Source organism: Astyanax mexicanus, chromosome 9 (assembly GCF_023375975.1).
Source record: "Astyanax mexicanus isolate ESR-SI-001 chromosome 9, AstMex3_surface, whole genome shotgun sequence".
NCBI classification, from domain to species: Eukaryota; Metazoa; Chordata; class Actinopteri; order Characiformes; family Acestrorhamphidae; genus Astyanax; species Astyanax mexicanus.
In genome coordinates, this window is record NC_064416.1 from 44,093,366 (window position 1) to 44,107,500 (window position 14,135).

The following is a 14,135-nucleotide window of genomic DNA, read 5'->3' on the forward strand; positions in this document are numbered from 1 at the left end:
ACAATATGAGGCATTACAGTATTAAATATTATATTGAACTGATATTAAACTTGTGTCTTACTTGTGCAATACAGCTTTTGAGAAATATCTCTTCGAATACTTGTTGGCATATCTCTTTTTAAGGTCTATTTACATTATTCAGCTCTTTTGCTGCTAATAGAATCAGATTTATTCATACATTGTGTCATTTTGTGGGACAAAGCAAATCCAATAGTAATTAAAGCCTTAATTTAATGCCTTAATATTTTATATTACAAATCCACTCCTAACACAAGGGTCACAGACCTATTTTAAAGCCCAGGTCTGCAAAAAAAAAAAAAATAATTGGGTCATACTGCCCAGAACTAGCGTGAATTTTATTTTTGGGAAGAAAAAAAACTGATAATCTTGGCTGATTATTATAAAGATCACTGCTTTATCATGTTTGGGGTATTTTTTCAGCAATATGGTTAAGTCCATAAAGCTAGCTAGAAATGCTCTATAATTTGTGGATATTAAAATGTTCACCGTTTTCTGTCTTTTCAATCAAAATTTACTAAATGTTTAATTAGGATTGTTTCTGGTTGGTTTTACTGATCAACTCTTTTATTAATGACCCTCTTTTTAACCATTGCTCATGTTTAAATAGCCATAACAACTGAAAAACCTGTTGATATGTAGAGAACTAGCTAACTGAACTGTTGTGATTAAATGGTTAGAAACCTTATAATATGGATTAATTAAAAAAGTGATTTTAGTCACATTTGTTACTGTTTGTGTGTGTGTGTGTGTGTGTGTACTCACTCTCTGAACCTCCTGCTGTGTATTTTGGTGATGGCAGAGGTCGCCATGGGGCTGCCGATACCAGAGCTGGCGGGGGAACCCTGAGAGACTGGAGTGATGCTGTAAGGAGAATTCTGACTTGCTGGAGAGAGTGAGGCATCACTGGGCATGCTCAGACCGTTCTCTGCAACACGAGAAAGCACACAGAGAGAGTCACAGACAAGAAAGAGTTAACAACAGCAGTTTGTCAGAGTATTCAAGACCCTATTAACTTATTAACTAATTAGCTTCATGAGCTGCAGTCAAAGGCGAGTCAGTAAATGCAGTAGTTATTTGGTAAGTTTCTCGTAAACAAATCAATTTAAAACCAAATATGTTCAATTTAACTATTTATATTTAGCTTGGAAATCTTGTACACACCCTCCTGTGACACCATTTCCTGTGTAAGGGTGTCAGTGAAGTTGAGGTCATCGTCTGGCTGCTCTTCAGTTCCAGCAGGCTGATCCACACTCAGCTTCGCCTTCTTTACCTCGCGCTCCTTCAGGATCACCTACAGACACACAGACACAGACAGACACACACTTACATTAGTGATCAAAAACAACAGGACAGACGGCTCATGAGGCAGAAACAACCAAAAAACAGAACAGAGACATATTTATATATATATATATATATATATATATATATATATATATATATATATATATATAATATATATATATATATATACATATATACACACACATCCCTTTCTGAGAGGGATTAATACAGCCTTTACTGCATTAAGATCACATTTTCTTCTAGTCTAAAAAACAACTTGCATCACTCTTATAAAACTCTTATGACTTTTTTTTTTGCAAGTTTTTAAATGTTTCAGATCATCAAACAAATTTAAATGTGGTTTATATCACACATGAGTGTAATTTCTCCAGCCACATGAGGTAATCGCATGGCTTAACACGTGATGTAAACACAGCGCAGACAGTCTGTCCAAAGACAGACACAGTTACATCACGCTTTTAATCCCAGAAAAACACTCTCTCTTTTTTACCTTTTAAAAGGCCACTTAAATGCTTGATTATTGTTGTTTTGCTGTTTTCCTCGGGTTTTGAGTGCTTGGCTGACTCTAAAGCGCTGACTCAGCTCTCGGTAGGTCTGGATTAGAGAGTCGGGCTCCAGAAAATAGTCTGAGGTGTAGGCATCTGTTTTTAATGATATTTTTATTTTATATAAAGCTCTGGCATGATAATCACAATATAGCTAAGTAACAAAGTATTATCATTAACAAAAAAAAAACGAACGAAATGAAGAAAACGGAAACTAATAGAAACGGTAATTAAAAGAAAAAACATAACCAACTGGAACTGTATTGAGAGTTTATTAAACTAACTAAAACAAATTGAAATTACTGATAGAATACCCCTTGTTTTCATGTTTGTTTATTTATTTAAAAGCGCTGTTTCCACTCAAGCAGTTTTACAGCGGGTGGTGTTGTGCAAAATCCTGCTCGTGAAGTGGAGTCAGATTCTGCGGAGGGTCGGATTTCAGCACAACAGCAGCACCCCATGCGGGAGGATAAACTGATAAATCTCTGATAAATCAATCTGAACAATTAATAATAACTAACTAAAACTAAGCACTTTTGACTTGCAGCACTGTGTGTAGCTGTTCTTAAACATTTTTATTAAATAAAAGGTTTGTGCTCCTTTAGTGTTGCAGTGTTAATTAGCATCATTCTGAACAGATTTCACTCATTCAAACAGCCCGTTTATGGGTCGGGCTCGGGCAGAACAGGTCTGTCGTTAGACAGCGTGCGGGTGAGGGCGTGGCTGGTGACGTCACATCATGCATTGTTTAATATTGCAATATTATCACTGAAAAAAAAAAAAAAAAAAAATGCGATGTCAAATTTTTTCAATATCTTGCGGCCCTAACATGAACCTTGAGTTTTTTTGTTGCGATTATACCACAGTTTATTATTGCTTAAATACCATGTATTATTAATTAAATATAGGCTATTTTTAAACAAAGCTTAAAGAAAAGGAAGCAAAAAGCTTTGGAATTCTGTAGAGTCTAAACTAGAGCTGGGAATCGTTTAAAAAATTTCGATATCGATTTCGTATTTGTTTAACAGCTGACATGAGCAAGTCTCTTTTTTTTTTTTGATACGTTAGAATGAAAACAATGAGCATGTTTGTTTGTGGAGCTTTATTAAGAACAAGCACAACAGAATGACTTGTTCTTAAACTACATTTATGTTTTCTAAGAATATTGCTGGATGTATTTAAGTGTTTAAAAGTTCTTAACTATTACAACACCTAATACATGGGTATTACTGGGGTCTGGGAGCACAAAACTACAGAGAGTTAACTATTTCAGTAAAAAGGTTCTGAGTTGTGGTCTGAAGGGGGCGCTGAAATTTACCTTTTTAAGTGCTGTGGGCCTCTTTACCTTAGGAACCTCTCTCTCTTTACCCCTCTTGATTCGGGGTGCTGTGGAGTCCAGCATGTTGTGAGGAGGTGTGTATGGAGTCTTCATCACACCCTTCGTAACCACATCCTTGTTGTGGAACATTGAGGTTGTGCCCACTGAAAACAAACAGACACAGAGTTTAACTTTCTTTGCTATTATTGTCATTATATAGACACACATACAGGTGTGTGTATATGTGTGTGTGTGTGTACCTGTGTACGACAGTGGTTTGGTGTTGTTTAGCTGCCGGGCCTTCATAGCCTGCTGCTGTTTCTCCAGAGCCGCCAGCATGTCCCCCAGATCCAGCTGAACAGGGGTCCGGCTCTTCTTGCCTGCTGCTTTTGTTAGTGCCTCCTACACACACAGACACACACACACAGTTTAAAACCAATCTACATACAGTTCAGGCCAAAAGTTTGGACACACCTTCTCTTAGCAAGTTCAGCACAGCTGTTAACTGAAATAAATTTTAAAACACTGAATTGAAGGTGAGTTTAAATCTGTGACTGAAACTGTATGTAGAGAAACATAAGGACTACAGACTGTCACTGCAGAACTACACAATACTCCTATATACGTAGTCAGTGTTGGTATTATCTTGGTTTGGGGACCAAAAAAGCCTTAGTTAAGAGATATCCACAGACACTGAGTGTGTGTGTGTACATAATAAGGCTATAACTGTACTCTGATTGCTAATTGGTAACAGAGGTTGCTAATTGATTTTTTCAAAAGATCAAGCCAAACAGAAAAACAAACACTTTTTCTGTCCCGGTTAATTATGAGTTGTTGGGGGAGTGGTCATGTACTGTTGAAGATTAGAGTATTGAAAATTAAATAGGACTAAACAAAGCTGTTCGTGAGTGTGTGTCTTTAAGTGAACCTGTAGTTTTTTCTGCTCCATGCTGATCTCAGAGTACTCCTGTGCTGTGGCCAGAGCCGCAGCGAGGGCTTTTTTACGCTGGCTCTTGGCTCGTTTGGGCACTAAGGTGGTGATTGGGATCGGCGTCTGGACGATGTTGATTGGAGAATTCTCCGGAAGGTTATCCAGCTATGTGCGCACACAAACACACACACAAACACACTTCTATTACAGCCTTTTCAATTAGGGCTGCCTATACTGACAATTTTAGTAGTCAACTAACCTGTCGATTAGTAGATTAACCCTGATCATGTTTGTATTCAATGTTGTTGATCATGCAAAAAAAGTTAAAACATAATCAACAACATTGAATACAGGCGAATTCTTTTTTTTTTTTTTTATATATAATTTTATTACATTTTTTTCCCATTTTCTCCCCAGTTTTGCTCCTCCTATCACTAGTGCCCCAACTAGTCCCCCTATGCCCCAACACACCAGGAGGGTAAAGACTAACACATGCTTCCTCTGATACATGTGAAGTCAGCCACCGCTTCTTTTCAAGCTGCTGCTGATGCAGCATTACTGAGCAGCATCACAGCGCACTCGGAGGAAAGCGCAGCGACTCGGTTCTGATACATCAGCTCACAGACGTCCTGTGCTGCAGACATCACCCTAGGAGTGATGTGGGGGGAGAGAGGGCGCCATCTACTTATCCGGAGGGAGCAGGGCCAATTTTGCTCCATCTGAGCGCCGGCAGCTTGATGGCGAAGCTGCATGAGCGGGGGTTCCAACCTGCGACCTCCTGCTCATAGTGGCAGCGCTTTAGACCACTGGACCACTTAGCACAGCTACGAATTCAGGTTTAAACACACAGAGTTATACAAGTGAACACTTACTAGTGGCTTGGGCAGTTTGAGCTGGACTTGTTCTGATTTGTTCCGCTGTGGGTTGCTCACTGTGGCCAGGTCAGGGAACTCCTCCTCATCCTGAACAGCATGTGATAAACAGGAATTAAAGATTAAATACGGCGCAAGCAAAAAAGAGAGCGAGAGAGAGAGAGAGAGGGACAGACAGACAGTGCAAGCGAAATATAGAGAGATAGACAGATGGCATGAGCGAGAGAGAGAGAGAGAGAGAGAGAGAGAGAGAGAGAGAGAGAGAGGGACAGACAGACTGTGTAAGAGAAATAAGGAGAGACAGATAGATGGCACGAACAAAAGGGAGAGCACGTGCGAGAGAGAGAGAGAGAGAGAGAGAGAGAGAGAGAGAGAGAGACAGTACGAGCACCTAACCCTGCGTTCATACTGGAAAGTGATTGTGTGTGGACAGTTTGAATGATCTGTGTTTTTGTGTCTCTCTCTGCTTGTGTGCTCCAGTTTCCAGTCAAAGCTAAACTTCTTAGCGCAGGCTAGGTCAGTAGCGAGTTTCTAACAGCAACAGCGCTACAGCTACATGTTCCGGGTTTCGTTTATTGGTGTACCGTGACGGTTCACAAAGGATACACGTACCGTTACACCCCTACAACCCAGTGCTTCACCTTAAAGAAGATAACACTTTGTTCTGGTATAAGCTTTCATTAAACATTAGCTACATTAGCCTCAAAGAGAGGTGTAAAACTGATGGACCAGTCGTGTGTGCACATGATATCAGTACCTGAAAGTAAAGCGGTTCAGGTGTGTGTTCGTTGTTGGAGGTGTTGGGTGCATTAGTGGTGTTGGGGGGGAGTGCTGTAGGCTGAACACTCGGCTGGAGTCTCCGCTGACCCCCCATCGGTCCCCGCTCTGTAACCCCCACGACCCGAGCTCCAAATCCAATCTGGAACTCCTATTAAGTGAAAAAACACAACCATTTACACACCTTACAGACTGAAGTCACAATAAAACATAGTTTTTTGATCATCTTACGTACCGATTAAAATCTATTAATTTTCCGCAAAATTTTCAGTGCACCATATGTATGAATTTTACCAGTCAGGTTGTAAGGAGCAGTACAGCCACTCCCAGTTTCAGTTTAGTTCTCCAGCACAGAGACTTGAGACTGGTGCAATATTAGCATTAGCTGCTAACTGCGCTAAGCTCTAGTTTTTTCACTGTTCAGAGCTGAGTATATTGGACTGTAGCATGCTATTAACCCTGGCTAGCACTGATGGAGCAGCATTAGCATTGTCCGCTAATCAAACTAAGTGCTAGCTCTTTTATCGTTCAGAAGTGAGTATTATCGGCCTGTAGCCTGCTGTTAACCCCGGCTAGCATTGCTGGTGCTTTACTTGCTAACCGTGCTAAGTGCTAGCTCTTTCGCCATTAAGGAGGTGAGCATATCTGACTGTAGCCTGCTGCTAATCCCAGCTAGCACTGCTGGAGCAGCATTAGCATTAGCTGCTAACCGTGTTAAGCACTAGCTCTTTCGCTATTTAGAGATGAATATATCCGACTGTATGGTGCACGTTTACAGCGTTAAAACAAGCTACGTTGTGCGAACACTAGCTAATATCACCCTGGCTTAACGGAACACTCAGGGTTCTCAGTGTAGTGCTGTCGGGCAGCATTTACTAGCGCTATACGAGGTTAGGCACTAATGCTAATGCTGCTGCACCCAGCCTTAGTGAAAATCTGGCAATCTAAGCTTACTGTAAATAAACAGAAGCGCTTTACTCACCTAAATAAACAGTTTTCAGAAGAGAAATGTGTGTAGATTAATATCCAGCACTTGTTTGACTTTAAAATATTTTTTTTAGCTTTACTTAACTTCATTACCCACCACTACCCAGCAGCGAGACCTGCTGAATTAGGATAAAAACATTGCGAGACCCCTGTTCCTTATTAGTGTTGCTTAATGAACCTTATTTTCCAGTGTGCCTGAAAATAGACCTGAAAATAGATGTTTATTAATAGTGCACCGAAAAATACGGTAGTCTAATTTTAAGACAAAATCACTAATAAAATTACTGGACTTTAGAGCTCCTGTGGTCAGTTATTGCCCACTAATAAAAACAGTGGAGGGGGGGCTGGTAACATGCAGCAACACATCAGCTACAGTCTGTAATGCTACACCTGTACAGTGAAGCTATATAGAAGATGTTTCTAATAAAGTGGGCAAATAGTATTACTACTCAGACTATGAATTATGCATTAAATGCATGGGTTATGCATTTTATAAGCATTCATAACCCATATGCAATATATAATTATATAGGAAGGGCATGTGTGAGGTGGCTACCTATAAAATACTGAATAAAACTGAATGCCTGAATTACCTGTGGGTAGATTCTCTGCTCGGGGGGTTTGTTCCTGTTGAAGGGTGATGCTCTGTCTGGCCATGGTTTCTGACCAGCCTGAGACGCTGCATTAACCCAGCTAACTGCTAAAAACCAAACACACACACACACATGTAAATAAGTACTGTGTCATAACTGGTTTGGTTCATGTGAAAAACGTGACGGACATGATTTACCACCTAAGAAACAAAGGTGTGAAAAGTATTCCCATTCATTACTCTGTAGGTAGAAGTATAGATACTAGGGTTTAAAATATTTCTGTAGAAGTTGAAGCATCAACTCAAGCCTTTTACTCTTTAAGTAAAAGTGTAAAAATTCTGCTTTCAAATCTACTTAAAGTATAAAAGTAAAAGTAATGTAAGGAGAACAAAAAATACATTAAGAACAAAAGCTTAGGCTTAACCACAAGGTATACGTAGTGCACTACCCCTTCCCTCCAAAACACATTTTTCTAAAAGCTATAATGACTATAATGTTCTATTATTAAAATGTTAATGTTGATAATATAATGTGGGATGCACTAGGCTGTTCCCTGTTTCAGCTGCATATATGCTGATTGTAAATGAATGTATTTTAGTAGAATAAAGTAAATATATTAAAGAAGTTTAGTTGGACTGGAGTTTATCTGGAGTTCTCTTGAGTCTCTGCACGGATCATCTTCTTATTAGACTTTGTTTATTTCAGAGAAGATGCATATTTAAATGCAAATCATTGATACAGCTATTTAGGGCTTGTTTATTTTATGATAAATAAGTATATTTTAATATTGTTGTTTGAATAATAAGCAAACATGTATACATTAAAATCTTAAGGGACTATTTGGATCTATTCTTGAATCTGTTCTTTTTTTACAGCATTTCCAAAGTATCAGATCAGCAGATACTCAAAACCAAATGACCCAGACTCCCCTAGAGAAATCCCTGGCAGCAGCAGTACATCATTAAATAAAATCCCTGCTAAGATCAGTGAAAAGCATGATATTACTTACTAGTCATTACTCCAGCCTCCACACCCTGCGGATACACATACACAAAATTACATCACACTACACATCTACTGTGTAATATAGAACATGATCAAATATATTTTATTAATGACTATGGCACCAACCAATATATTTGCATATTAAATCTGAGGGAATAAATTTAAGTACATATATAAATACACATTCATACAGCTCTGGAAAAAATGAAGAGACCACCTCCGTTCTGAATCAGTTTCTCTGATTTTGCTATTTATAGGTTTATGTTTGAGTAAAATTAACATTGTTGTTTTATTCTATAAACTACAGACAACATTTCTCCTAAATTCCAAATAAAAGTATTCTCATTTAGAGCATTTATTTACAGAAAATGAGAAATGGCTGAAATAACAAAAAAAAAAAGATGCAGAGCTTTCAGACCTCAAATATTGCAAAGAAAACAAGTTCATATTTATACAGTTTTAAGTGTTCAGAAATCAATATTTGGTGAAATAAACACAGTTTACATGCATCTTGGCATCATGTTCTCCTCCACCAGTCTTACACACTGCTTTTGGATAACTTTATGCTTTTATTCCTGCTGCAAAGATTCAAGCAGTTCAGTTTGGTGGTTTGATGGTTTGTGATCATCCATCTTCCTCTTGATTATATTCCAGAGGTTTTCAATTTGGTAAAATCAAAGAAATTCAGCATTTTTATGTGGCCTTTTATTATTTTTTTCCCCAGAGCTTCTTACATGTTGCTGCCCCCTGGTGTTTGTTTACAGAGTTTTCGAGTGTACAGAGTGTGTGTGTGTACCATTGTATTGGTGTGCTGGGTGTTGCGGGTCGCTGCCCCCTGGTGGTTGTGTTTGGGACTGCAGTAGCCACTGTCGCTGTCTATATCAGCCTCGCTGGCTCCCTGCTCGCTGGACGACTCGGTGGGCTGAGACACGCGCCGGCGCCGTACTTTACCCCCCCTCCACTGCAAACTGCCCTCCGACACACACCTGCTGCTGCTGCCGCTGTCCCACACCTCGCCCGGGAAATCTAAACACACACACACACACTCAATCACAACGATATTCTGAACATCACTAAATAGAATGTCTCATATTAATCCATTAATAAACTGTTTCTATTTATGTGCCTTTAAAATAGCTCTGAGATCTGCACAAGTATTTTGAACCAAGCTTTTAGCATATATTAGGGTTCATACACTTTTTAACCAATAAATTTCCATGATTTTTTCATGACTTTTCCTTGACGCCTTCAAGGCAAATTTTCATGACCATACGGTTTTGAAAACATAAATAAAATCTAATAAAATTAACTAAAACTATAATCAACATTTATTATAGTAGGCCTTTAATGAATCTGATGAAAATATTGACACAACCTTTAATAATAAAATGTGTGTCAGATCCTGAGATCTGAGATCCATTGTTTAGGGCTAAATTACTGCATTAATTAGCTGATGTATTTGTAGCTCAAAACAGATTTTCTCCGTCAATAAACAGAAAAACAAAGATTTGTAGACCAAATTTCCATGACTTTTCCAAAACTTATCCAGGCCTGGAAATTGCTATTTTCAAATTTCATGACTTTTCCATGTTTTTCATGACTGTACGATCCCTGATATATACAAATAGTCCAAATGCTTGTGGCACGAGGGTTGGGCGATATAAATCAAAAGCAGAGGTGGAAAGTAATGAATTACATTTACTCACATTACTGTAATTGAGTAGATTTTATGAGTAATTTGTAATTTTAAAGTAGTTTTTAAAATAGGTAATTTTACTTTTACTCAAGTACATTTTGAGACAAGTCATTTACATCGCTACATTGGAAAACTAGCAAAATCCAGACAGTAACACAGGTATTGTATTATTTAACTATAACATTACAGCATTAATAAGCATCAGGCTACGCCAATATCGTGGTTGCGGCGGTTATGTCCCACACGCTGCGATTTTCTCGTCAATAGCACAACATTGCTATACTGTGGTTATCCCGACAGCCCTATCTAAGCAAATTCTTTGACAAAATTCTGCCTTCAGGGTTTTCTGAAAAACAGTGAAGGTTAATGGAGAGGAAAAGTGTTTGTTATCCTGTATGTTAATTAATCAACTAACGTGTGTTAACACCTAAATTAATAGTATACATTTTTTGGTATGATTTCGTGTTTTTAATGATAATTCCTTAAGTTTTTATTGGGAACATCTAACAATCTGCTTGAATGTAAAAAAAAAAACACAAAAAAACATGTAAATAGCAGTTAAATCGTAGCAATGGCAAGTAAAAAAAATATATATATTATTTTATTTTTGTACCTGTGTGTTTTGATATTTTAGAATTCGTTAGATTATATTTCCTTTAGCATTTTGAGCTTTGAGCGGAATTACTTATATTTACAGCGCTCTAGCTAGCTGCGAAATAACGACAGATGAGGAATATTTGAGAAGCAGCTGTAACGTTACCTGTAAGTTACTCACACTGAACACCCCACACTGCAGGATCAACTGATAAATCTGATCATTTCGGTGGTTGGTTGGTTGTTGGGGTTTTATTGCCACTCCAGCACAAATGTGGCTATTTGTGGCGATAATTTTGGTGAAAATTAGTGAAACCTGTAGAGTTTATTGAGTTTTTGCTGTATGATCTCCTCAGTGAGAAGCCCCACCCCATAACCAATCAGTGAGCTCCAACTGCTTACCCCTCCTACTGCTCTTTCATTGTGGATGCGCAGAATGTCTTAAACGTCCCGTTTTTCAAAGTTCAGGTTTTTACAATACCGTCACCATATTTAAATACCGTGGTATACCGAAATACCGTCATACCGCCCAACCCTAGATCATAGAAACCTATACCACTTGTTCTTGAAAAGGTTTCATGGGGTGTTTTGAACAAATACTGCCTGAAAGATCCAAATTATTATGTGGAGTAATAGTTTATTAAAAACAATTTAATTTATGATTTGCTGTACTTTTTTACATCAAAAAATTAAATATGTAACTTTTACTCAAAGTACATTTTAAATTGAGTACTTTTTTACTTTTACTCAAAATAGATTTATAGATGGGTACTTTTACTTGAGTAGAATTTTAACAAAGTAAAGATACTTTTACTCAATTACAATTTTTTGTCCTTTTTTTCCACCTCTGATCAAAAGTAATATCTTTATTTTAGCTTTATTATATATATATATATATATATTTTTTTAGCTCAAAGGCGATACATAATATACAGTTAGGTCAAGAAACATTTAGACAGTGACACTTCATGTCTTCATGATTTGGGCTCTGCATGCCACCACACTGGATTTGAAATGAAAGATTCAGGTGTAACTTAAGGTGTGACTCAGGTGTGACCTGTGGACTGGGGAAATTCTGACATACAAATGACATCATGCAAAAACAAATGTTCAGTTTACTATTATACGAGCCCTTTAAAAAACAACATGATGCAGTTCCGTACATCACAGATAATCTTTACCAGCAGTCATACCCGTCTTAATACACGCATGGGCTTTCCACACCTGTAATTCAACATTCCACACACACCAGCTCACCTGCTCTCAGTGTGTGTGTGCTTTGTACAGCACTGTTGTGTTTATAATAGTAAAGGACAATACATGTAATTTAAGGGTAAAAAAAAGTGAAGAACACAGTGGAACTTAATTAACTCTAATATTTATGTCATTTAAACTTTTAATTTCAGTCAGTAACTGAAAATGGTGCAAAATCCAGTGTAGAAAATTAAGCAGTAAATTACTGGAGCTTTAAAGGAAAACAAATGAACTAAAAACTATAAGTTATTTTAGTATTATAAAAAAAAAATGTGATTTTTAGCAAACAAATCAATGAATAACAGCTTACAGTTGGTAAAAAGCAAATAAACTGAGCTTCGGAACTGGATTTTTAAAAATGTAAAAACTGCTAAAAAGCTAAAACTCAGCTTTTTTTTAAACATTTCCAGGATGTTTAAATGAAGAAAATCTGTTTAGGGTGATGTTAATCAACATTGCAACACTGAAGAAGCATAGATTACATATTATTTAAGAAAAATCTTTAATAAGAACAGATCTCAACATGGTTTAAGAACAGAAAATAATTTCTAAATATTAAGCTTATAGTCTAAGTGCAAAAATACAAAAATACATAAATAATTAAAAATAAAAATAAAATCATATTGTTTAAAAAAAGGGGGGGGGTGATTTTTAGAAAACAATTCACTAATTAATGGTTATAAGGCTATGCACTGCACTGCACTGCACTGCAAGTCAAATGCATACTTGTGCAACTTTTTTAAAACACAGTTTAATTAGTTACTTTACCGTATTGTGATTATCACGCCATAGCTTTATATAAAATAAAAATAGCATTAAAAACAGACGCCTACGTCACAGTCTATTTTCCTGAGCCCAACCCGACATGGCACGTGGAAAGTGGCGGGAAATCTCTGCCCGAGGCTTTGGGTCAGGTCAGGTCCCGGCAAAGAACATAAGCTCTACGGTTTCCTAAACCTTCAAAAGACTCTTGAAAACTAGAAAACTGGTACAGGAACAGTTATGTCTGGCTGACCCACATGGCAACAAAACCTTTAGCTGAACACTGGACTAAGTAAAGAGAAAAATTAGAGGTCTGACAGGTGAAGTGCACTAATAAACTCATGGCTAGGATGAAAATTGTGCATTTAGTAGTGGAAGGAAAATAATAATAAAAAAAAAATGGTGTGATGTTTTTTAAGCCATTCTCTCATTTCTACATGATCATTAAACTAAACAAATACATAGATAACAGCTACATAATCATATTAGATAAAACATAGAGCTACGGTTCAGTAATGTTTTAGCAGCAGAGTAGAAATGACTTAAAACTAGGCAGTTAGGAAACTATGAACTGACTAGTACTAACAGAAACAACATTAGTAATTCAATATATCATATTCAACGTGGGAAAAATAAGTATATAAAATATATGTTATGTAATTTGTGTTACTCTGACTCTTACTCTGGCCATTATGGAGCGTGGGTGAGATTTTACATGTTTTCAGTGGGTGCTCAATTCACATTATGCAAATTGGCATATTTCCGTACTCTGTGGTGTTGGTTACCTGCTCCAGCCCTAAAGCTGGCCCATTTCTACAGATTATGCTGTTTAACACATACTTTTCTCAATTAAAGAAAACCCTAAATGAGAAACATATTTAATTATATTAATTCAATCCTCTATCCCCTGTTAGTTACTGTTGTGTATAAATGGAGGAATAGGAAGAGGCAGAGCTCCTCATAAATTGGATCTGGTGTTGCACTCTGGGTATTGTAGTGAAAGCACTTAACTCATAAGAGCAAAGACCCATTTCAGAACATTGATGCCAAACTAAGAATTGAATCAGGTAAATTCAGTAAGAAGCTCATTCATGCATGTTTTTTCTTTTAACGACTGTACTTTTTTTTTTTTTTAGATAAAAATAATATTGTGACATCATAACCTGCATTTTAACATTTTGTTTAAGAAATCAGGTTGATACTAGATATAAAGAATGTAAACTAAAAAAATAGAATATCATTGAAAAGTAACTTTATTTCAGTATATAGATGTATTAAACACAGAGTGACCTATTTTAAGCGTTTTTTTTCTTTAATTGTTGATAATTAGGGCCATTATTGGCTGTAAGCCATAATCATTAACAATAAAACAAATAAAAGCTTAAAATAGATCACTCTGTGTGTAATACATCTATATAATATAGGAGTTTCACATTTTGAACTGAATTACTAAAATAAAGTAACTTTTCAATAAT

At 37.0% G+C, this 14,135-nt stretch overlaps 1 protein-coding gene across 3 annotated transcripts in view; it reads right to left on the reverse strand.

Moving 5' to 3' along the window:
* Nucleotides 1-14,135, reverse strand: part of secisbp2l (SECIS binding protein 2-like) — a 45,883-nt gene that overhangs the window by 10,546 nt on the left and 21,202 nt on the right. For 2 of the 3 annotated variants that reach the window (XM_049483453.1, XM_049483452.1), the window contains exons 5-14: nucleotides 9,151-9,380; nucleotides 8,359-8,383; nucleotides 7,350-7,456; nucleotides 5,750-5,920; nucleotides 4,993-5,082; nucleotides 4,118-4,285; nucleotides 3,450-3,591; nucleotides 3,190-3,353; nucleotides 1,183-1,312; nucleotides 784-946 (exon numbers count right to left, since the gene is read on the reverse strand). In XM_049483453.1, coding sequence (XP_049339410.1) covers nucleotides 784-946; nucleotides 1,183-1,312; nucleotides 3,190-3,353; nucleotides 3,450-3,591; nucleotides 4,118-4,285; nucleotides 4,993-5,082; nucleotides 5,750-5,920; nucleotides 7,350-7,456; nucleotides 8,359-8,383; nucleotides 9,151-9,380 — 1,390 coding nt within the window. The remainder of the gene's footprint in view (nucleotides 1-783; nucleotides 947-1,182; nucleotides 1,313-3,189; nucleotides 3,354-3,449; nucleotides 3,592-4,117; nucleotides 4,286-4,992; nucleotides 5,083-5,749; nucleotides 5,921-7,349; nucleotides 7,457-8,358; nucleotides 8,384-9,150; nucleotides 9,381-14,135) is intronic. The other variant, XM_049483454.1, reaches the window with a different exon arrangement.